Source organism: Acomys minous (genome assembly GCF_964271855.1).
Source record: "Acomys minous genome assembly, chromosome: 8".
NCBI classification, from domain to species: domain Eukaryota; kingdom Metazoa; phylum Chordata; class Mammalia; order Rodentia; family Muridae; genus Acomys; species Acomys minous.
In genome coordinates this window covers 99,962,671-99,985,807 of record NC_140489.1, presented here as the reverse complement: position 1 = coordinate 99,985,807, position 23,137 = coordinate 99,962,671, and the positions used below count along the sequence as shown (strand labels likewise).

The 23,137-nt window shown below is 40.4% G+C and overlaps 1 protein-coding gene across 7 annotated transcripts in view; it reads left to right on the top strand.

Moving 5' to 3' along the window:
• ATAD2B (ATPase family AAA domain containing 2B) overlaps positions 1–9,356 on the top strand; it is a 140,564-nt gene extending 131,208 nt beyond the window's left edge. For all 7 annotated transcript variants that reach the window (XM_084791892.1, XM_084791890.1, XM_084791891.1 and 4 more), the window contains one exon: positions 6,003–9,356. In XM_084791892.1, the coding sequence (XP_084648018.1) occupies positions 6,003–6,044 (42 nt within the window). In that variant the 3' untranslated portion in view covers positions 6,045–9,356. The remainder of the gene's footprint in view (positions 1–6,002) is intronic.
• Positions 9,357–23,137: the final 13,781 nt, after the last annotated feature.

Below are 23,137 nucleotides of genomic sequence, written 5' to 3'. Positions count from 1 at the left end.
CTATCTAAGCTGTCTACCTATCATCTTTATTTATTTAATATATATGAGGACACTGTCTACATGAATGCCTACAGGCCAGAAGAGGGCATCAGATCCCATTATGCATGGTTGTGAGATGCCAGGCAGTTGCTGGGAATTGAACTCAGGATCTCTGGAAGAGCAGCCAGTGCTCTTAACTACTGAGCCATCTGAGCCATCTCTCCAGCCTCCTCAGCTTGCTTTTTTATACAACACATTACCACCTGCCCAGGGCAGCAGTTCCCTCCTTCATCAAACACTAATCTAGAAAATGTTCTGCACTCATGCTCACAGGTCAGTCTGATGGAAGCAAGTCCTGATTCTAGGTTCTTCTTTTCCAGGTCTGTGGTTTGTGTTAGCCTCTTTAAGAGAAAAACACATCACTATTAATAACTTTTCCTTGTCCTCAGGATCTCGTTAGTAGTAATATCACAATATAAAACACAGTATAACTTTAAAAGTTCTTAAATTTTAACAATTTAAGTTCTCTTTAAAATTCAAAGTCTCTTAGCTGTTGGCTTCTGTAAAATCTAAAAGAAATTACATACTTTATTTTTAAAGTGAAAAACTAGGATACAGTTATAATCAGATCAAAGCAAAAACAAAATCCCGTGTAAATAGCTCAGTGTCTACGATCTGGGTAGTTCCACCTCTCACGCTCTGCCATTGAAACAACACGCTGCTCTGGTGCTATCCTTGGTGATATCCCACGGTTCTGACATCTCCAATATGCTGGGGTCACCATCTAACTGGGCGACACCTTCCTGAGTGCACAGTTCCAAGCCTCAGGTGGTCTCCATGTCCCCTTCATTCCTACAACTCTCCTTCTACCAAAGCCAGTAAAATATGGGAGACTGTTCAGCTGCCAGCTTAAGATGCAGCCTGGGCCTCTAACTCTGGACCACAGCTTCAGAAGACTTGCCTCAGTGATGTTGGTCTCTCATTAATAACAACTGATTATTCAGCTTCAGCTAACTACTATCAGTGCTCCCAGTAAAGGTTTCACCTCAGTGGTTCTGATCTGCTAAACACAGCAGGTTCTTTAGTCTCAGCTGACCAAAAAACACATTCTTAATTCAAATATATCACAAAGATGGCCTCCATAGAGTCTTTGAGTGACACTCAAATTTACCTCTGAAATTTCATAAACCACTACCTACATTTCTCTTAGTATTCTTAACCTTCTGAGCTTCCATATCAACAGCTCACTAAGATCCAAGTATTTAATGGGTTTCTAGGCCTAAGTTCCAAAATTGGCAACAGTCCTCTCCCAAACATGGTCAGATCTCTCATAACAATGTCCTACTCTCTGAACCCACTTCTGTTCTAATTTGCTTCTCTGTTGCTGTGATAAAACACCTACCAAAAGCAACTTGGAGGATTTAGGGGTTTATTTGGCTTACCAGTTATAGCTTACCATTGATGGAAGCCAAGGCAGGAACTTGATGCTGGAAACACAGAGGAACACTGCTTACTAGCTTACTTTCAAGAGTGATATATTTTTATTTCATGTGTATGGGTCTTCCCTCTGCATGTATGTTGTGTATCTTGTGTGTGCAGTATCTACAGAGGCCAGAAGAAGGCATTGAATCCCCTAGAAATGAAGTTACAGATGATTGTGTGCTATCGTAGGTGCTAAGAACTGAGCCCAGGACCTCTGAGAAAACAAGTACTTTTAGCTGCTAAGTTACCTATCCACAACCTCAGCTTGTTTACTTTTTTCCTTTATTTTTTTCTTTGGCATGTGTGCATACATGCATGCATGTGTATTTGTGAGAGAGACAGAGACAGGCAGAGTTTCTCTGTATAGCTTTGGCTGCCCTGGACCAGGCTGGCTTTGAACTCAGAGATTTGCCTGCCTCTGACTCCCAAGTGCTGGGATTAAAGTTCTGTGCTACCACTGCCCAGCTCAGCTTGTTTTCTTATATAACCCAGGACCATCTACCTATGGGTGGCATCTCCTCCTGGGTCTCACATAAATCATGAATCAAGAAAATGCTCCACAGACATGCCCACAAGACAGTCTGAAGCAGGCAGTTCCTCAACTCACTCTTCCTCTTCCCAGATATGTCTAGGTGTCAAGTTGACAAGAACTAACAAGTACAATGGGAAAAAACAGAAAGTGTTTCCCCTAAGATCAGAAACAAGACAAGGATATTTGTTTTACTGCAGGAATGCAAAAGATTACTAGAAATTTTAGATAGTACAGTTAGAGAAGAACTAAAAGACAAAAATGAAGTAAAATTATTCCTATATGTTAATAATACGGTTTTGTCTTAGTCACTCTTTTATTGCTGTGAAGAGACAACCAGACCACAGCAACTCTTATAAAGGAAAGCATTTAATTGGTGCTGGCTTACAGTTTCAGAAGCAGGGAGCATGGTGGCAGGCTTTGAAGGCTTGGTAGCTAAGAGCTGTATCCTGAGCCGAGGCGGTGACATACTTTAATCCCAGCACTTGGGGAAGCAGAGGCAGGCAGATCTATGTGAGTTTGAGGCCAGCTAGTCTACCAAGGAGTTCAGGACACCCAAGGCTACACAGAGAAACCCTGTCTGGAACATTTCCCCCCGCCTCCCAAAAAAGAGCTACAGCCTGATCTGCAGGGAAGAAGGGAAGGAGGGAAGGAGGGAGGGAGGGAGGGGAAGATAGAGAGGGTGGGGCGGGGCAGGTAGGCTGACTGACTGACTGACTGGGCCTAGCATGGGCTTTTGAAACAACAAAGCCCACCCCCAGTGACATACTCCTTCCAACAAGGCCACACCTCCTAATGCTTCTAATCCTTTCAAAGTGTTTCCCTCCCTGGTGACTAAACATTCAAACATGAGTCTTTGGGGACTGTTCTTATTCAAAGTGCCACAGCTACTATACATAGGAACACCTAATGACTAGATCAAAAGATTGTTAGAACTGAATAGAAAGATCTAAACATTCAAAAGAACACCCAGCGTCATTAGTCATCAGGCAAGTGTAAATCAAAGCAAATGAGTTGCTGTCTTACTTTTGTTACACTGTGTCCATTGTGCACCCGAGAGGACTGGCAGAGGAAACACCAGTGGCTCATAAAATAGCAAAATCTTTTCTTATTCTCACCTTACAAGCAGAGTCACTGATAGATCAGGTCCATCAGACAAGGACTCAGGACTCTCCTGGCTGCTCCAAGCAGGGCTGAAGCAGTGTTTACAAGCATAAATGCCACAAGCACCTGGGTCAAGTTACAATTACAATTTTTACCAATCAGAACTTGGGGATGAGGGGCTTTCCGAAGTCAGCTGACATCGAATGTGTATATTTGCTCAACTAATCAAATTCATCTGTTCTTTCTGTGGCTAGGAATAGGTAGTATGCTTTGAGAAACTTGTTGCTTAAAGAGGGGGTTGATGACAGGTATGTTTTGGGATACTAGAGATGGTCAGCTTTGGTAATTTGGAGTCTGAAGTCAAAATGGCTGTACTTAGGACAAGTTCTTTTTATCCGCTCCCAACAGCTTCAGTTAAAATGGTAGTTTTTAAAGTAGAAAAATATTAAAATGCTACCAATGGTTTGAAGAAAATGGACCCTTAGACACTGTTGGTGGAATGTAAGTTTATATAGCTACTCTGGGAAATAATACAGATATTTCCCTAAAAACAACAAAACAAACCTAAAATGATGAACAACCATTTTATTGTTCTGTCACTTTCCTGGGTATAAATGAGACCAGAATATAGAAAAGAGACACTTGTAATGATAGCATCATAAACCAAAGCCAAGATTTGGAATGAGCTCAAGTTACCACTCACAGATGAGTAGATAAAGTGCGTGTGCGCGCATCCCCCCCCCCCCCCCCCACACACACATGCATGCAATGTATTATCGGTCAACCATAAAGAAAATATAGTTGTGCCATATAGAACTGGATGGGATCATGTTAAGTGAAATAAGCCAACTACATAAAGACATAATAAGTATCACATGTTCCTTTTATATGTGAAAACAACAAGGATATGTTCCTGGTTCTGGATTACTAGGGTTGGGTTGGGTGGAGAGAAGAAGGGTACCTAAGAGAAAAACTCCCAAGATGCCTGGAGAGTCAAATGGGATCTTTATTCACCACCAGCGAGACTGTCTCAACCAGAGTAGCAGGAAGCCACCTTCACCCTTAGTTTGTTTGGTGTGTTAAAGAAAAGGGTAACAATTGTGATGTATACACAAAGGCAGCGCTGGACATCTGCAGCAAGCAACCATTGTTTACAGAATCAGAGAGGTAGCAGTTAAGTGGCCAGGCAGCTCTCATAAACCTTGAGGTCAGGGTCACATTGTATAGGAATTTATGGCTGGTCCAGAGACCAGTTTTTACCCAATATAGTTTTAACAATTAAAGTCTTCTTAGGAATGCTTTCCTAAGATGTTATAACTGTATTTTAGTAGCCCACTACAGATACGATCAATTCATGATACCTGAATATATAGAAATATAATGAATCGTGTTAATTTGTATAATTAATAAATGCTAGTTGGGATTAAATAAATTGAAAACTTAAAACCACCAGAAGAAAAATTACACATTTGTTAGAATCAATGAGACAAAAAATAAATATGTGTGCACGTATATATACGCACAAAAGTACATTCTAAAGCATACTGCACACGATAAATACATGTAGTTTTTTAAAAAACACAACCAAACACAATGTGTTTGTTTGTATTCTAGACTGGTGAAATTCAACCATATTTTGTTTTTGTTTTGAGGTAGGATCTTCTGTTGTAGCCTTGGCTGTCCTGGAATTCCCAATCATTTCATAATCACATTTTATAAGGTTTATTTTTTTCAAACTATATAAGTTGTACACTATGTAGAAGCTTCCAGAAATGAAAAAATAAAAACCTTGCCATGCCCTGCCATCTAGAGGCTATTATAGGTGAGATTTATTGGGGATCAAACAGCTAAGACTATCTCGAGGGGCGGGGACAAGAAAAGAACAAATGGTAGAAAGCAAGTAGATTTTATGACAGTCAGCATGGTGGGGATCTGAGCTGACATAAGCTGGCTGGACTTTGTGAGAGCTGCCTATCTTAATGTAGGTACAGTGTGTATGTGTGTGTGTGTGTGTATGTGTGTGTGTGTATGTATATACACACATATAACATACATACACTGTACCTACATTAAGATACATACATACATACATTAATTCTACAAGTTTCAAAGAAATTGGAATAAAATGCATATTCCTTTGAATGGGATTTGGAACCTTTATAATGTAGGCCTACTTTAGTGAGTGGGCGGGTTGGTAGCATGCGCAGTGGATGGCTTGGCTGGTGGTGATTGGTGGTAGTGGCAGCTCCCTCTAGCCCTTCCCCCTCAGCTGGGATTAGAATGGAAGGGTGTGCGAACAAGATGCAGTCTACTTTTCTCCTAAACTTTGCTACAGCTAGCACATTCCATTTGCTTTAGTAGTCAATAGGATGTGATGAGAAGAAGAGTCCACTTAATGGCCGTCAAATTATTTTCCTATGTGCCCCCCTTTTTTTAATGGGCCTCATAATAATACCTGTCCACAATCCTTCAGCATTATCGTAGGAATTAGGTTAACTTTTACACACACACACACACACACACACACACACACACACACACACACACGCACTCACATACACACACACCACACTTTATATATACTTTATATGTACATACATACATATAAATATATATACCTATTATATTTACTTATATAAATACATTTGGAATATCTTTCTTAGTGCAATATCTGGCACTGTAACTTACTCATTGAGTGTTGCTATCTTCGTCATCCCCATTGCCAAAGAATAAAATAAGAAGTACTTAGAATTGTCTAGGGCAGATGGTTTTGCAGCATAGCTGTAAAAATATTCCAATTTAAACTTGTATTTTAAATTCTTTGTCTAAAAGTTTAATGTGAGTTCGTTGATGGTGAGGAATTCCTTTGTCTTCCATAGAGCATAACATGCACGCCTTTCTCTTACAGGAGATGGAAAGAACAGTTCATATGTTTGAGACATTCCTATGAACTTCTCAAGATGGGCGGTTCATCCTCTCCAATCTGCTCCTGATGAGCAGTCTTCTGAGCCATTCACTTTCAAATTGCACCAATTATGCGCAGAGCCTTGGTGTAAAGTGCTCGCTCACTCATTCTTTCTCTGTTGAATTTGGTGCTATTGTCTCAGGTACCTGAAACCAACCAGCCTACAAGAACCAAACAAAACTTCAGAAACATGTTGTATTTTCCACAAATAAAAAATACAACCCCACAGCTTGGAGATTTTGGTGCTACAGAAACTGCTTTTGCTCTGCTCCTCTCTTCTGCACTCTTGGAGAGTCTCTTAGGGAGCAGACCAACAAACCAGAGGAAACTGGATGGGGCAGTTCTAACTGTGCTGAATTGTTGAAAACCATGGGCGACCTTTCCCCCTCTTCTTCTTTTTCTCTTTCCTATCATACCCCACCCCCACTCCACCCCGGGTAATGGACTAAACCTGTCTTAGAATTGGCTATGGTGTATTCTGGTGGACAGCTGAAGAAACTGGGTGAAATGAGGCTCTTTAGAACTGCCTGTAATGTGCCTTTTTATTCCTTTGAGAAAGATGAGGCTGAACGGATGGGCTCATTTGTAGCAAATTAATTAGAGTTTTTCTTTGGTCACAACCTTGAAAATAAGTTTTGATACTCAATGTTGTAAGAGACAACAGTATTCTGTATTAAATGCCTGTCTTGTTGTCAAAACAATCAAGATACTCAGTAAGCCAGGTAATATGCTAGGTTGGCAAGCTTTCCTGTGGTTCGTTTCTAGTTTAGAAACTCATGCTAAAACAGCAACAAATTATACACAGTCCACAAAAACCCCACGTACTTTTTTGTATTACCTACAATGATGACCAGAAAATAAATAGATGGTGGCCAGTCTTCTGTCAGATGCAATTTAATAGTTATTCATGTTTGAGTTACCAGAGAAAAATGGTTTTCATGTATAGTCAATTGTTGCTGTTTTGTTTTAAGCCAGGACTTGCCAAATGAACAGAAAAGAGAGGAATTTGTCAGAAACTCTGTAAAACTCATTTTTCTGTATAATTGCAAGCGAGCCCTGGTATGTCCTTGATAACAGTGTTAGCACCTACGTCCTGTGCCATGCGTCCATCTTCACAGTGATTCAGTTTGTTTGGAGTCCTTCTAGATCTTGTTGAGTGATTTCTGTGGATTGTGAAATAATTTCTGTGGACCTGAAAATAATTATGGGTTACTAATTTTACAAAACTTTCTAAAATTTTGGAAACACAGTCTAGGCAGTTGCAAAGAGGCAAAGGGAATGCAGTGACATTTTTTATGAGATAATTTTAAAACAAAATACAGAAAATTTTGCAGACAAGTTGGCTTGCTATATCCCTTTACTATAGCTGTTAGCTGCAGGTATGTCTTTCCAATATATGCAACACATACTTGGATTTTACTTACAGCACATGGTCGAGGACTACTGCAGAGACACTGAGCTACCTCAGCTTCTTTTCTTTAGTTAACAAACAGCGTTTGCAAGGTCTTGTATCACTTTGCCACCATTTTCATGCTGAAGCTAAGGTCTTGGCTCCTTGTCTCTGGCTGTGTAGTGCGCAGACAGCTCACACCGGCCTCAGCTGCTGCAGTCATCCCAAGTGCTTCTTTGCATTTACTTCCGTGGTCACCATCTTCTAGCTTCATTTTTTTAAATGGTCCTTGTTTTCTTTATACCTAGTCTGAGGTTCTCATGATACTTAGTCATGTAACTCAAGTTGCTACCATGTAGACACACTGTATTTTTAAGGTGGGCAAGTGTGATTAACGATGAACCATTTTAAAGGGGAGGTGATTTGAAACCTCTAATTTGGTTAGTGGGAGGATTTTCATGCTTTCTTTAGTATTTATTACCATCGTACCAGTGCAAACTATTTTACTGTCTAACACATTAGCATTTTGTATTTTGATGGAAATTGTTACAGAATTTAAAGATTTGATGAAATAAGATGTAGCAGATTTTTTGTAGCAAGTTTCTGGTTAAAGGGTTTTTGCAAGTCTCAGGTTCTTGCTGCGCTGTTTCTTCTTTAGTGTTTATTCCAGTTTCTCTACTTCAGAAGTTCAAGTAACAGCAGCACTTGTGAAAGGAGGAAAACTGCACATATTCTAAGTAGGTTTCCAAATCCTGCACGTGAATTAAGATTTTAGCCATCAGTGAGTTTTACAAGGGAAATTTATTTATGTACAGCATTAAAAATGCTTTCAAAAGATCACGTCTTAGTTTATGTTTATCCTTGATGTAGATGGAGAAATCAGCAGCAAACTCAGCTTAGGAACTGCCACTTTGAACAGTTTAGGTCTCAAAGACAAAGCCAGTCTCATGCCAAGGGGGGAGAAATGAGCTGAAAGTGCACCAACTCTTTAGGTCCCTTCCCCCCCAAAGAGAAACATACTATCCCAGTTTTGCTTGTTTCACAGATATATGGTGGTTCAATAGATTAAAACAGCTTGTGAAATATCCAAGTTGATTCAGTTTTGTTTACCTTCCTGTAAAGTTCTTAATTTTTGCTGTATAGCATTGGCAAAAAAATAATGTACAAATTGACCTCTGTTCTTACTTCCTATGTGAGCATTATAAATGATAAGCTCCTGTGTAAAACCTTGCTCTCAGATCAATAAATTATGTATCCCAGCCCAGCCAAGCAAAAGTTTGTGCTCAGCTGCGGGGACCCTGGGAGCTTCTTGAAGATGATGGAACTGCATTAGGTTTGAAACTGATGGCTGTGGAATAATTGTGTTTTTGAGCTTGAATCTTACCTGTGATTAATTTTTTAATGTCCTTTTATGACTTGATTTTTCTCATATGCCAATGTATTTGTAGGTTTACTGGATTTTATTTTTAGGGAGTGGGGTGGTAATTTCTTCCCCCTTTTTTTTTTAAGTTGGTTCAGCTATGGTGCTAATCAGTAGGTCTCTTCAGTGTCAGGTCCCGTAGCTGAATGCCATTGCTGTTATAATTATTATTTGTAATCATATTGTAAGCTTGAATTTGGGCTTGTACCTGCATCTTTTATATTTTGTACATTTGGTTTAGACTTTCGGAGTCCTATTTGGTTTTGGTCATGTATGTCTACTTTGTAGATTAAGTAGGCTTCATCAACTATGCTCTATTTTGGGTTTGTAGTTTAACTTAGAATTGTGTTAAATTGATGTTTTGCATTTGACTTCATTTTACATTAGTTTGGAGTAAATTATTTAATTTTGAATTCTGGAATTTAAACATTTACTGTAATTTGTAATATAACTGCTGTGAAATACTTGAATAAAGATGATAAGAAAACATGTCTGTTTAGCATGATTGAGTGGTTCTGGGGCGTGTGCAGGGCTGCTTTCTGGCAGAAGTGAATAGAGTGTGCGTGCTGTGCTTAGGAAGCGCCCCCCAGGCCTTCTCGTGTGCGTCTGCTAGATTTCAAGTGCACCTCTGGGTTTCTTAGCTGAAAGTTTTTTTTTTTTAATGTTTTGTTTTTTGTTTTTGTTTTTTCACGAGAAAGTATAGTTTTAATTTAATTGGGTAGTATAGTGTTTAAAATATGTTGGATAGAAGCAAGTGGATAACTTCAAAATTTTGTTTTTCTATCTGAATGTTTGTTTAAAAAGACCTTAAAGTTGCTTTTGGAGCTCAACCACACTTTTAGGAGTTTGGAAATAAAATTAAATTTCATTTATCCAGTTTTAGTTTCCATAGAAAACTATAGCAAAGACAAAGGTTTGTGATCTATTTCATGCTATCGCTATACTCTTAGGCCTGAGTGACGTCATGCTATTTGTTTTAATGCATATATCCTCTCTTAGCTACATGTGCTGCTTGTTACATCTCGGGCCCTGTGAGGTGGACTTCATCAGCTGTGCGCTGGTGTGGGGTAGGCAGGTGATATGGTTCTGTCCTTAAGTAGCCTCTGCTCTGCTGAGGGAAACAGAAAACAAAATAAACGTTGGCTAATGTTACTGTCTGTTCTTTTTATGAACTGATCTCGGCAGTTTTGTAGTTGGTTGATTATTACAATAGAAATCTCACTTGAAGTGCATTTATTTTTGGAAATGGTTTTGAGGGCTTTGAATATATACACTCTTTTCTCTTCCACTTTTAACTTCCTGACTAGAATTTCCTCCCATGACACTCACAGTACATTGTGTTAGAACTCAGAGGGATTAAAATGTTCTTCTGAGACTCTCACAGCCATCTCCCTCTCGCCTTTTAAGAGCGCAGTTACTTTGGAATGCTTGGGGGTGATAGGGTCAGGATTCCTTCTGCTTTTGACTTAATGGCAACTGTTCCTGCCAAATTAGTGCCCACTATTTTTCTGATAGTACTCATTATTCCAAAAGCTTATATCTTTTTTATGTAGGGCCACTTGGAGGTGTTAATGTATATGGCAGGGCCCAAAGAACACATATGTCTTATGATTAAGACACCTGATTTTCTTTTTTTTTTTTAAACAAACTATTATCATGTGTTGGGTGGTGGAACATGTGTGCCATGGTACAGCTCCCAGAGAAATTGAATTCAAACCCTAAGATTTGTGTGTCAAGCACGCTGACCTGCTGAGCCATCTCACTGGTCTAAGACTTCTGGTTTTCTTGCTGAAATTGCTCTAACTAGAGTTCCTTCACTGTAGGGACTCTGGAGTGTAGCTCTTCACAGATGATGGCTTCAGGTATCGGTGGGTCGGGCCAGGGCGAGGCGGTGGAACGGGCCAGGGCGAGGCGGTGGGGATTCAGGTTTTGTTAAAGGGCTGGCCATTGGGAGTTTGACCATGCTCCAGTGAATAAATGGGCAGAACAAATTGGACCTGCTATTTTTCTTTCTTTTTTCTTCTTTTGTTTTGGGGGAGGTCACAAGAGTTGGGGTGAACCTGGAAGGTCTGGGAAGTGAATGTAATTGGAGTGCATTATGTGAAATTTCCAAATAATAAAAATATTATGTTAAAAAATAATTCTATCACTGCCTGGAACTCTTTTATATGAGACAGTTGATTGACAAGCAGTAAAAGCTTCCAGAAAAGAAATCCTGTAGTAGCCTATCCTTCATTCCTCATTCACAGAGAGCTGTAAGACACAGAAGGCAAAGGAAGGTGGGACTAGAGAAAAATGTAGTTAAAACAGAAGATAAAAGCAGTGCTTTCAGTGTGTGGCTGACATGTTTTATGACTTGAATGAATGAAAACCTAAGGCTTTGCCCTACTAATTATCTGTTGGAGACATGAAAACTGTTGGTTAACATTTCATTCAGGTGTCCATAACAATAGCGTTCTTAATGTCACACAGCACCATAAAGTAATTGCTACTGAGAAGCTAAGTAAAAAAGACCCACATGGTTATGGGTTGTAGTCTTCTGGGAAGAGAGGTGTTGGAGGCCAATGTAGAATACTGAACAAACTAAGAGTCCTGGATGAGGAAGTATGGTGTGAGATAAAACTATACAGGACCATCAAGGTTGGCAGATCGGGACCCAGGGGACCCGCACAAACTGTTGCACCAACCAAGGACAATGTGTGCAATAAACCCAGACCCCCTGTTCAGATCTACCCAATGAACACCTCATTCTCCACTGTTGTGGGGAGAGCAGGGACTGCCCCCGACATTAACTCTGGTGCCCCCAATTTGACTTCCCCTTGGTGGGGAGGCCTGGCAGCACACAGAGGAAGGGGAAGCAAGCTATCTGGATGAGACCTAATAGGCTGCGGTCATATGGTTGGAGAAGGAGGTCCCCTTCTGTCCGAGCTTTAGGGCAAAAGGTGGGGGGAGGTAGGAAGATATAGGTGAGGGGATAACAATAAGGATGTAATTAAATAAGTTATTAAAGATAGATAAAATGTTAAAAAAAAAACTATACAGGAAGCTTGGAGTCTTAGGGAAGGCAAGGCCAAAGATACTGTACTTCATCCTGTGACGAATCTTAACTTTTTGAACAGTACTGTGACGTGATGAAGACAGAGTTTCTGATATTAATTTAGTACTAATTTATGAAATGAAGTATAGCTTACCTCCTTTTAGCAAGAAAGCTTGCTCTAGCCAAGGATGTGCTAGGTATTGGTGTTTACAAAGGAGCTAGCTACACTTAGCCAGTTTGCCTGTAGAAACAGCTGTTGAGTAGAGTAAGAAAATTTAAAAATAAAATTGATTAAATGCAACGATGACTGCTTAGTTGAGACACTGCTGGAGGAGACATCTCAGGCTATTGGGAAAGCTTCTCCCTGGTAGGTACAGTGTCTTAACGGCATCTTGAGAAATGAGGTAATAAGCTGGGCACAGTGGCTCATACCTTTAATCCCAGGGAGGCAGAGACAGGTGGCTATCTGAGTTCAATGCCAGTCTGGTCTACAAAGTGAGTCCAGGACAGCCAAAGCTACACAGAGAAACCCTGTCTCGAAAAACAAAGCAAAACAACCAAACCAAATCAAACTAAAACCCAAACAAACAAACAAACAAAAAAAAAAAAAGAAAGAAAGAAAAAGAAAGATGAAGAGATAATAGGAAAGAAAAGGCAGAGGGTGGGAGCATTCCATGCAGAGAAAACAACAGGATAGTGAAAGCACAGAAGGCAAGTGCAGTGCTACACTTATAATCCAGAACTTGGGAGATGAAGGCAGGAAGATCAGGAGTTCATGCCATTCTTGACTCTAAAGTGTATATGAATCCAACCCATGCTACATGAGACCCTGTCTCAAATAACAAAACCAAAGGTACAGAAAAATGCAAATGTTACATTTGGATGGCCATGGCCAGTTCTTGTTTGCTTTGGAACAAAACAGAGGGGAATGTAGTGTTAGTGTTAGTTAGAAGGACTTCACATGACATTTTTTGTTGTTGTTCCAGATGAGAAATGCTACAGATCCCAAATAGAGAATGGTAGAGAAGTAACAATAAGAAGGAGTTTCAAGAAAGAGGCAAAATCACTAGGAGCCAGTCAATAGACATTGGCATTTGAGGGGCTGCGGTTGCTCCTGGTTTCTGCCTAAGCTTTAGCTACAGTATGTATCTAAATGTCTGCTGGACCTGGATGTCACAATGTCCAACACTACATCACCTGGGGTGCAGCAAATGTAGTGTTGGACATTGTGACATCCAGGTCCAGCAGACATTTAGATACATACAGCAGCTAAAGCTTAGGACAGTTGAGAGCTAGCCTTGGAGGTTAGCTGTGTAGAAGTGGCTGCTCAAACCACAAGTATGAGTCAGATTGCTCAAACAGTGTTTTCTGGGCAGAATGAAAATAGAGGGAAAGCCATGTTTAAGTAGCAGGTAGGTGATGCCTGAGAACTGACTACTCATGCCTAATCAAGAGAGCAACAGCAAAGAGCAGCACCAGAGAGCTCAAGGCTAGAGAGCCTGAGGTCCAAGCATCACTAGTGGATGGATGCGTCTGTGGAGGAGGTATGGTATGTCTCTACTACAAGTGTATGTGGCAACTTGGCAACCCTTGATACTTTGAGAGAAAAGAGAAAGAGTGGTAACTCTAGAGGGGCGCAGTTGACGAAAGGATTTTTAAAAACGCAGAGAAGCAGCACGCTTGTACACCAGGGATGGAGATAGTGGTGAAGCTGGCGGGGAACCAGTGAGGATCATCACAGGCTGGAAGTCAGGTGACTAAATAGCACAACCTAGATACGAACTCTGCATTTAAGACAGGAGTCCCCACTTACTCCTCACTCTACTATAGTGCCACAAAAGGAGGGTGGAGGCTGATGAAGAAGGGAAGGAGGCGCAGTGGTTAGTTGGCCAGAATTCCAAGAGACTAGCAGTGTCTGTCTTGAGTAAGAGTGCTTTAGAAGCCCAAAACTGGAGGCAGAGACTCGGGGTTATGTTTGGGGAGAGTGTTATGGGCTTAAGAGATCAAAACCCGATGGTTTCAAGCACTCCCACATATTTCCTTACTGAGTTTTTATCTTTTTATTAAAGCACAACAACTATGAGAAATTCCTTAAAGCAAATGTATAGATTAATCATGGATAATATAAGATGCAACTAGGGCAACAAAGTGATGCATTTTAGATCACCCAGAGCGTCTCTGGACTCTGCTCTTTTTCTTCTCAAATGTACTCTTAGTACTTGTGGTGACGACTCTCGCCTTCCTTACCGTTTTAATGCTTTTGTGCATTTAAATGCTACATTGAATATTTTCTCTGAGGTTTTCTCTTTCCCCTTTAGTTTTTATAATTTTTTATTGTTGTTACGTATGTATGTTATGTATGTGTGTGGACACACATGGCACAGCTCATGTGTGGTGGTCTGAGGAAAACTTGCTCACTCACCTTACATGGATTCCAAGGATCGAACTCAGACCAGGCTTTCATGTGTTGTTTTTATTTTATTTTTATTTTTTTTTCAGGATTTATTTTCTTTTATTATTTTTTTTACATTTATTTTTTTCCTTTATTAATTTATTCTTGTTACATCTCAATGGTTATCCCATCCCTTGTATCCTCCCATTCTTCCCTCCCTCCCATTTTCCCCTTATTCCCCTCCCCTGTGTGTTGTTTTTAAATTATCTGTTCGGCCTATTAATGTTTCTCATCAGGTCTATAATTATTACTTCAATATATCCCGCTAGCAATCAATCAAGACACAGACACGTGTTATATTTTAAAATAGCCTTAGTTAACCTGGAGCAGGGCAGACATTAATCCCTCAAACCACTTCCCACAGTGGGGCAGGTATAGGATCTCTGCCTCAATCCCATATCATCTGCTTCTAATAATGTCTATCAAGCTACCTCCCATCCATAATCCCAAATACTTGCTAATGTTCTTCATCTGGGCCAAATCTCCATCCACACCAGCCATGTGCTTCTCTTCCATCTAACTCATAGTGGCCTTCTCCCGCTCCTTTCTCTTCTGGGTCTCTCTCCTTTTTTTCTTCTTCCCAGGATCCTCTCTGTCTCCTTAAGCCCTGGAACCTTAGCCATGCCTATCTTATTTGCCCTACCCAGGTGAATGGCCTTTTATTGGTCAAAAGGTGGGTAACAGAGACAGCAAGCAGTAGCTAGCATCAAAATACATCAGACCATCGTCCAACATTCATGGAAAGTGATTTTACCCATGGAGTCATCTTCCTGATCCTCTGTTGAGGGATATCTGGGTTGTTTCCAGATTCTGGCTATTATGAATAAAGCTGCTATGAACACAGTTGAGCAAATACCCTTGTTGTATGGTGAAGCATCTTTCAGATATATGTCCAGGAGTGGTATAGCTCTATCTTGAGGTAGCACTATTCCAAATTTTCTGAGAAAGCATCCGATTGACTTTCAAAGTAGTTGTACAAGTTTGCACTCCCACCAGCAATGGAGGAGTGTCCCCTTTCTCCATATCCTCACCAGCATGTGCTGTCACTTGAATTTTTGATCTTAGCCATTCTGGTAGGTGTAAGATGGAATCTCAGATTCATTTTGGTTGCATTTCCCTGATAACTAAGGATGTAAAACATCTCTTTAAGTGTTTCTCGGCCATTCGATGTTCCTCTATTGAGAATTCTCTGTTTAGTTCCATACCCAATTTTTTAATTGGATAATTTGGTTTGGTGGTGTTTAATTTCTTGAGGTCTTTATATATTTTGGATATTAGCCCTTTGTCAGATGTAGGGTTGGTGAAGATCTTTTCCCAGTCTGTAGGCTGTTGCTTTGTTCTATTGACAGTGTCCTTTGCCTTAGAGAAGATTTTCAGTTTCATGAGATCCCATTTATTAATTGTTGATCTTAGAGCCTAAGTTATTGGTGTTCTGTTCAAGAAGTTGTCTCTTGTGCCAATGAGTTTAAGGCTCTTCCCCACTTTTTCTTCTAAAAGATTTAGTGTCTCAGGCTTTATGTTGAGTTCTTTAATCCACTTGGACTTGAGTTTTGTGCATGGTGATAAATATGGATCTATTTGCATTTTTCTACATGTAGACATCCAGCTAGATCAGCACCATTTGTTGAAGATGCTATCATTTTTTCCCATTGCATGGTTTTGGCTTCTTTGTCAAAAATCAAGTGTCTGTAGATGTGTGGGTTTCTTTCTGGGTCTTCAATTTGATTCCACTGGTCAACCAGCCTATCTCTATGCCAGTACATGCTGTTTTTATTACTGTTGCTCTAGAGTACAGCTTGAGATGAGGGATAGAGATTTCTCCAGATTTTTTTATTGTACATGATTATTTTGGCTATTATGTTTTTTTTCCATATGAACTTGAGAATTTATCTTTGAATGTCTGTAAAGAATTGTGTAGGTATTTTGATAGGAATTGCATTGAATCTGTAGATTGCTTTTGATAAGATGGCCATTTTTACTATGTTGATCCTCCTGATCCATGAGTATAAGAGATCTTTCCAACTTCTGATATCTTCAATTCCTTTCTTCAGAGATTGGAAGTTTTGTTTCACATAAGTCTTTTACTTTCTTGGCTAGAGCTATACCAAGATGCTTTATTTTTTGTGGCTATTGTGAAGGGTGCAGTTTCCCTTCTTTCTTTTTTTTTTTTTTTAAGGTTTTTTTTATTCATTATTATGTATACAATGCTCTGCCTGCACATACATCTGCAGGCCAGAAGAGGGCGTCAGATCTCATTGTAGATGATTGTGAGCCATCATGTGTTTGCTAGGAATTGAACTTAGGACCTCCTGAAGAGCAGGCAGTGCTCTTAACCACTGAGCCATCTCTCCAGCCCCCTAATTTCTTTTTCAACTTATTTGTCATTTGTGTACAGGAGGGCTACTGATTTTTTTAAAAAAATTAATCTTGTATCCAGCCACTTTGCTGAAGGTGCTTTTCAACTGTAGGAGTTCTCTGGTGGAATTTTGGGTCAGTTATTTAAACTATCATATTATCTGTGAATAGCGATACTTTGGCTTCCTCTTTTCTGATGTGGATCCCTTTGATCTCCTTTTGTCTTATTGCTCTAGCTAGAACTTCAAGTACTATATTGAGTAGATATGGAGAGAGTGAGCAGCCTTGTCTAGTCCCTGATTTTAGTGGAATTTCTTTGAGTTTCTTACCATTTAATTTGATGTTGGTTATTGGCTTGCTGTATATAGCCTTTATTGTGTTTAGGTATGTGCCTTGTATCCCTGATTTCTCCAAGACTTTAAACATGAACCAGTGTTGGATTTTTGTCAAATGCTTTTTTTGACATCTAAGGAGATGATCATGTGGGTTTTTTTTTTCCAGTTTGCCTATATGGTGGATTACATTGATGGATTTCCATATATTGAACCATCTCTGCATGCCTGGAATGAAGCCTACTTGCTACTGCTTCTTTCTTCTTTTCTTCCTTTTCTACTTCCTTCTCCTCTTCCTTCTCCTTCACAGGTCTTACAAAGTATACAAAAAAAAAAAATCAAAAGTTTCTACAACAAATATCAAAGGCTTCAAGAGCAATTGTATATGCAATACACTTAGAAACAGGCTTCCTGACCAGACAGGGACATGAGAGAGAGGAGGGGGGTAAGGTGAGCAGAGGGAGAGCACTGTGGTATGAGATGAGGAGGGGAAGAGGCAGGGAGGGGTCTTTTCCTAGCATAAGCCTATAGGTAGGTGCTAGAGTGGGCAAGCTGGAGAATGCCAGAGGCCATGCTGGTTATGCTGGTGCAGGTGGCAGGAGACAGCTGGGACTATCTACCTGTCCAGCTGCTAATGCCTGCTCTTTGGGTATCAGCAAAAAAAAGAGGGTTCAGGATAGAGATGCAGGGCAGCTGGGTCAGCAGACCAAAGGAAGAAGGTAATCACTCTGGAGACTGCTATGGAGATGTTCACACCTTCTGCTCATCTTCTCCTCTGGCTGGTCCTGTCCATCCCACCAACCTCAAGATGCCCACAAGACTCAAGAGCAGGTTCATAAGCAGGGGCCTTCTAGCTTCTCTTGAGCAAATAGGACAAGAGATCCTACTTGGCTCCTGCTCTTCCTGGGCCAGCTGGCTAGGAGGCAGCATTCACTATGAGGGTGGAAGCAGCCTGTTCCAGAGAGGCCAGGAGGACAGTGGTGAGGACCTGGTTAATGCTGAGGACAGAGCATGTGCAGGCACTCTGGGCAGAGGTACAGGGTGATCACAGGTTCTGGCAGCACTGAAGTTTGTTGAATGTCTGTCTATGGTAGGTGGCATGTTGATGTTTACCATGCTGTTGCCAGGAAACTCATATTGGGCCACATAGTGTTTTATACAGCACGGTTGATTTCTGTGATGATGTTGTTGAATGCTTTGTCTGTATTGGTAGAACCCAAGGCTGGCATCTCTATGGAGGACAGGTTGTTCCTTTCTGCAAAGGCATAGGTTTTGTCAGTGGGCACAGCCTGCAGGTAGTGCAGGTTACCCTTGTTGCCCATAAGCACGATGACAGTGTTGCTGTCTGAATGGTCCCATAGCTCCTTCATCCACATTCTCATGTGCCATGTGCTTGGTTGTGCCATATACCAGCGGTGCTGACGGTGTCCCCAATCTGAGCCTTGATGGTCTTGCCATCCACCCAAAATGTTTCTTCACTAGGCTAACTCCATGCCAGTGATGCTCTTCCTCTCTAGGTTCAGCTTGTTGCAGGTAAAGCATGACAACAGGTGGCTTTTGCCTGTACTCAAGTCCCAGGAGAACACTACTTAGAGTAGGTAGTCATACTCATGAGTCTGGCTCACTCTTTGTCCTCCGAACCAGTTTAATTATCCCCCTGACAACCAAAGGTTATGAGATCATTTTCTTAGTCATGATAAGTGAATCCATAGATTTAAGCATACAAGGTGTATTTGCTTTTGTTTAGTTTTAATAATGTGTCTGTGTGTTACTGTGTAGGTATGTGCTCATTAGTGTAAGTGCCTATGAAGGCCAGCAGGTGGTGATGGATTCCCTGGAGTTAGACTCACCGGTGGTTGTGAGCCCTGCCCCCTCCATGGGGGTGCTGAGAATTGGTCTTTTATCCTCTGCAAGAGCAGTAAGCACTTAAAAAAAAAAAGATTTACTTATTTATTTTATTATGTATACAACATTCTGCCTGTAGGTCAGAAGAAGGCACCAGATCTCATTATAGATGGTCGTGAGCCCCCTTGTGGTTGCTGGGAATTGAACTCAGGACCTTTGGAAGAGCAGCCAGTGCTCTTAACCTCTGAGCCATCTCTTTAGCCCCCACAGTAAGCACTCTTAAATGATCTTTCTAACCCTAGGATGGTTCAGGTCATTACCATTACTGTTTGATGTGCTAAAAAAAAAAAATGGCCCCATTTGGCAATGGTAGTCATTTCAAGTTAGCTCCTGAGTCCAACCCTACTGATCTCTGTTATTTTTAATCTCTGTTGCATCACGATGGTTGTGTTATCGTCTTTGTGTTCAGATACTGACAATTTAAAAGCCTTTTAATGTGTTTATATGTGTAGATTTTCATGGGTTTATGTACATCATGGCCTGGAGGCCAGACAGCATCAGATACCTCTCGAACTGGAGTTACAGGCAGTTGTAGGTGCTGGGTCCCCCGGACCTGTAAGAGCAGTTGGTGCTTTTAACCACTGAGCCATGTCTCCAGCCCCAGCTACTGGCAATTGTCTTCATGTTTTGTTTCCTGGTCAGTATGTAACTGTGCATCCTGTGGATGTATGGACATGTACATGTGTGGGAAGAGTGTGTACATGCATATGCACATGTGGAAGCCAGAGGTCAACACTGCGCATCATTCTTCAGAGCTATCCACCTTATTGATTTATTTTTTGAGTTAGCATCTCTCATTAGACCCCAGGCTTGTAGGATACCAGCCTGAAGGGCCTGGCTGCCTACTTCTTGTATGGTACTGGGTACCAGACTCAGGTCCTTATACTTTATAAAACAAATACTATATTGACTGAACCATCACCCCAGCTTTTGGTCAACAATTTTTAAATAATCTGTTCATACAAAATAGTTTTGTTTCAAGGATTTTTTTTCTGTTTTCTGAGTTCCGTTCCTAACTATTACTTTTATTCTAGTATGAGCTGGAAGATGAGTTCACCCATTGGAACCTACTTTCTTTTCTAATATAAACATTTCATGTTAAACATTAAGCTTTGCTTTAGCTGTGTCTTATACGTACTGACATTTTCATTTTCATTTGCATTCTTTCAGTTCAAAATGTTTCTAGTTTCCCGTGAAACTTTCTCGGCTCCTAACTTATTCGGGTGCACGCTCTTTAACTTTGAGATACTTAGCGTTTCCCATGTTTTTCTGTTACTGATTTCTCATTTAATTATAAAATGGACCTATGTAATTCCAATTATTTTAGATTTATCCTGTTTTGTGGCCATAAGTATGGTGTTTCTTGGCAAATGTCTTATGTGCCCCTGGTTCTTGTTAGGATTGTTCTCTAAGTATCTCATGGGTTACCATGTTTCTCGGGTCTTCTGTACCCTCGCTAAGTTTTTTTTTTTTCCACTATCACTTACTGGGAGAGGTGCATAGCGCTCATCAAGCGTGGATTTGTCTGCCTCCCCTTTTGGTTCTATTGCGCTTTGCTTCCTGTGTCTCGGCACTCTATTGTTGGTTGCACCACATGTAGGACTGTTAGGTGGTCGTAGTGTTACACTGCCAGTAACTGCGCAGTCGAGGAGCCTGCTCTGCCTGTCATTAATATCCATAGTCTATTTTTTTAATATTTTTAATTTTTACATATACATTTATATTGCTACACATATATAAGGTAAACTACATACAGCAAGAAGAACCACAAAACAATCAGGAACTATATAAATGTTACATTCATAGTGTTTTGGCTATTTGTATTTGGCAGCCTTGAAGAAAACATTTTTTCCTATCTTGGTGCATCTAAAATTCTGAGTGTAAAGCAATATCTATCATATCTCATCTCTATCAACTTAAAACATCTATCTAGACCTAAAAACATCTTAACCCCTAAACAACTAAGCTTAACTGTAAAACTAAGCTATCTGGTCTTCAACTCCATCACAGACTTGAGAAAGAATAAAAATAATTACCTGAGTAAATAGGAAGTGCAGATTAGCAGCTTCCAACTTGAAAAAAAATTACACAGACAGGACAGTAAATTATACAAGTTAATTGTTAGTTAATCAAATCATGGTCATGTCAATTACTAGTCTATATATTTTTTTTTAATGTTGTTACTTTGGTTTTTTTAGACAGGTTTCTCTGTGTAGCCTTAGCTGTCCTGGACTCTCTTTGTAGACCAGGCTGGCTCAAGGTCACAGTGATCCACTTGCCTCTGCCTCCCAAATGTTGGGATTAAAGGCATGAGCCACCACGTCCGGCACTTACTAGTCTATTTTTTTTTTTACTAGTCTATTTTTATCACAAGACTATACACCCTAGGTGTAACAGATAGATATGATTCTATAGATAGATAAGGAAAATAATTAGATAAGGTCTTCAAAAACCTCAGAGTCTTACAGAACATGGCATTTAAAGATGCTTTTATTGTTTTAAGTATTGACAATAAGACAGGTTAACTCCTGGCAGCACCCAGCCTACCTCAAAGAAGATGATGAGCATCATTGAACCTCCTTATGGAGATGGCTTCAAATGTGGCAAATTGGACACTGGGCAAAATGTCCTCGTTTTGGTTACAGAATCCTGCCTAAAAATAGGCAAGCTTTGGATGCAGGCAGAGTATACAGCCAAACTCTGCCAAGACAGGGTAAGCAAGTCCTCAATAGTTCCTGCCTCACAAATATGTCTGTCAGATATATTGGGCCAGAAGGCTGAAGATGATGCTCCAAAGTTATAGAGAGTTTTGGGTGACTGTTCAGGCAGCAATATCATTCAAATACATTCTTAAAAATAGAGTGAGTTTCCCACCATTTTATTTTTTTCACCTAGCCTTTCATCTTTCCATGTATTGGTCAATGTCAAAATTATAACAAATTCGTTTTAAAGATCTAGTTGGCTGGTTTTTGTGTGTTTTGGTTTTTTGAGACAGGCTTTCTCTATGTAGCCTTAGCTGTCCTAGACTTGCTTTGTAGACCAGGCTGGCCTCAAACTCACAGCAATCTGCCTGCCTCTGCCTCCTGAGTGCTAGGATCAAAGGCGTGTGCACCGCGGCCGGCCTGGCTGTTTGTTTTTTAATTAATGATTGTAGAACTGTGCAACATCCCATTCTGTTAGATAGAATGGGTGATCCCAGCCACTGAGCAGAAGAGCTGGTTCCGTAGGTAGCAAAGGGCCATAGAAAGCTGAAATGGAAATGGAGCCCAGTGGGTTGGTGTCAGGCTAGTTAGGGCTGGAGCAGAGACCTTATTTATTGTGCTTGCTCTGATGCACAGAGCCTTTCCTGATTGGTTGCTGGCAATCTCTAGGAGTTCTGCTTCTCTTTAAGCTTGTTCCTTTGTTTTTAATTCTGGACTTGCCTGTTTTGTCATTCTGTTTAATTATCCAGAACTTTGTGTAAATGGTTTGTAGAAGTTTGGTTCAAATCCAAACAACTGAAATAAACACAACACTTATTTACTTTCTGTCTCTATAAATTTGACTGCTCTTTTTATTTTTATTTATTTTATTCACTTTTTGCCATATAGCCCTGACAAGTCTGGAATTTACTATGGAGTCCATGTTGGCCTTGAACTCACATCTTCCTTTCTAAACCTCCCGAGTCCTGGGATTAAAGCTATGTGCCTCCATGCCCAGCTTAAATGTGGCTCTTCTTGGTCTCTTGTATAAGGAGGATTTTGTCTTCCTCATTTCTCTCAGCCTTATGTCCTCAAGGTTTATCCCCGATGTAGCACCCCTCAGGATTTCCTCCCTTTTAAAGTCTAAGAATATCCTATTATATGTAATACTCTACAATCTGTTTATGTGCCCGTCCTTCAATGGGCATGTGGTTGCTTCTGTCTTTGGCTATTGCAGATAATGCTATGAATATTCCGTGAAGTCCCTGCTTTCAATTCTTTTATGGATATGTCCAAAAGTAGAGCAGCTGGATCAGATGGTATTTCCATTTTTAATTTTGTGGGGAATTACCATACTGTTTTCCTCGGTAGCGGAGCCATTTTTATTTTCACAGAAGGTGCACAGAGTTTTAATTTCCCCACAACCTCACTGATGTTTGTTATTTTCTGGGGTTTAGGGGGCTGGGGGTGGGATAGAAGAGGAAGGGACGAAGCAGCCATGGGTAT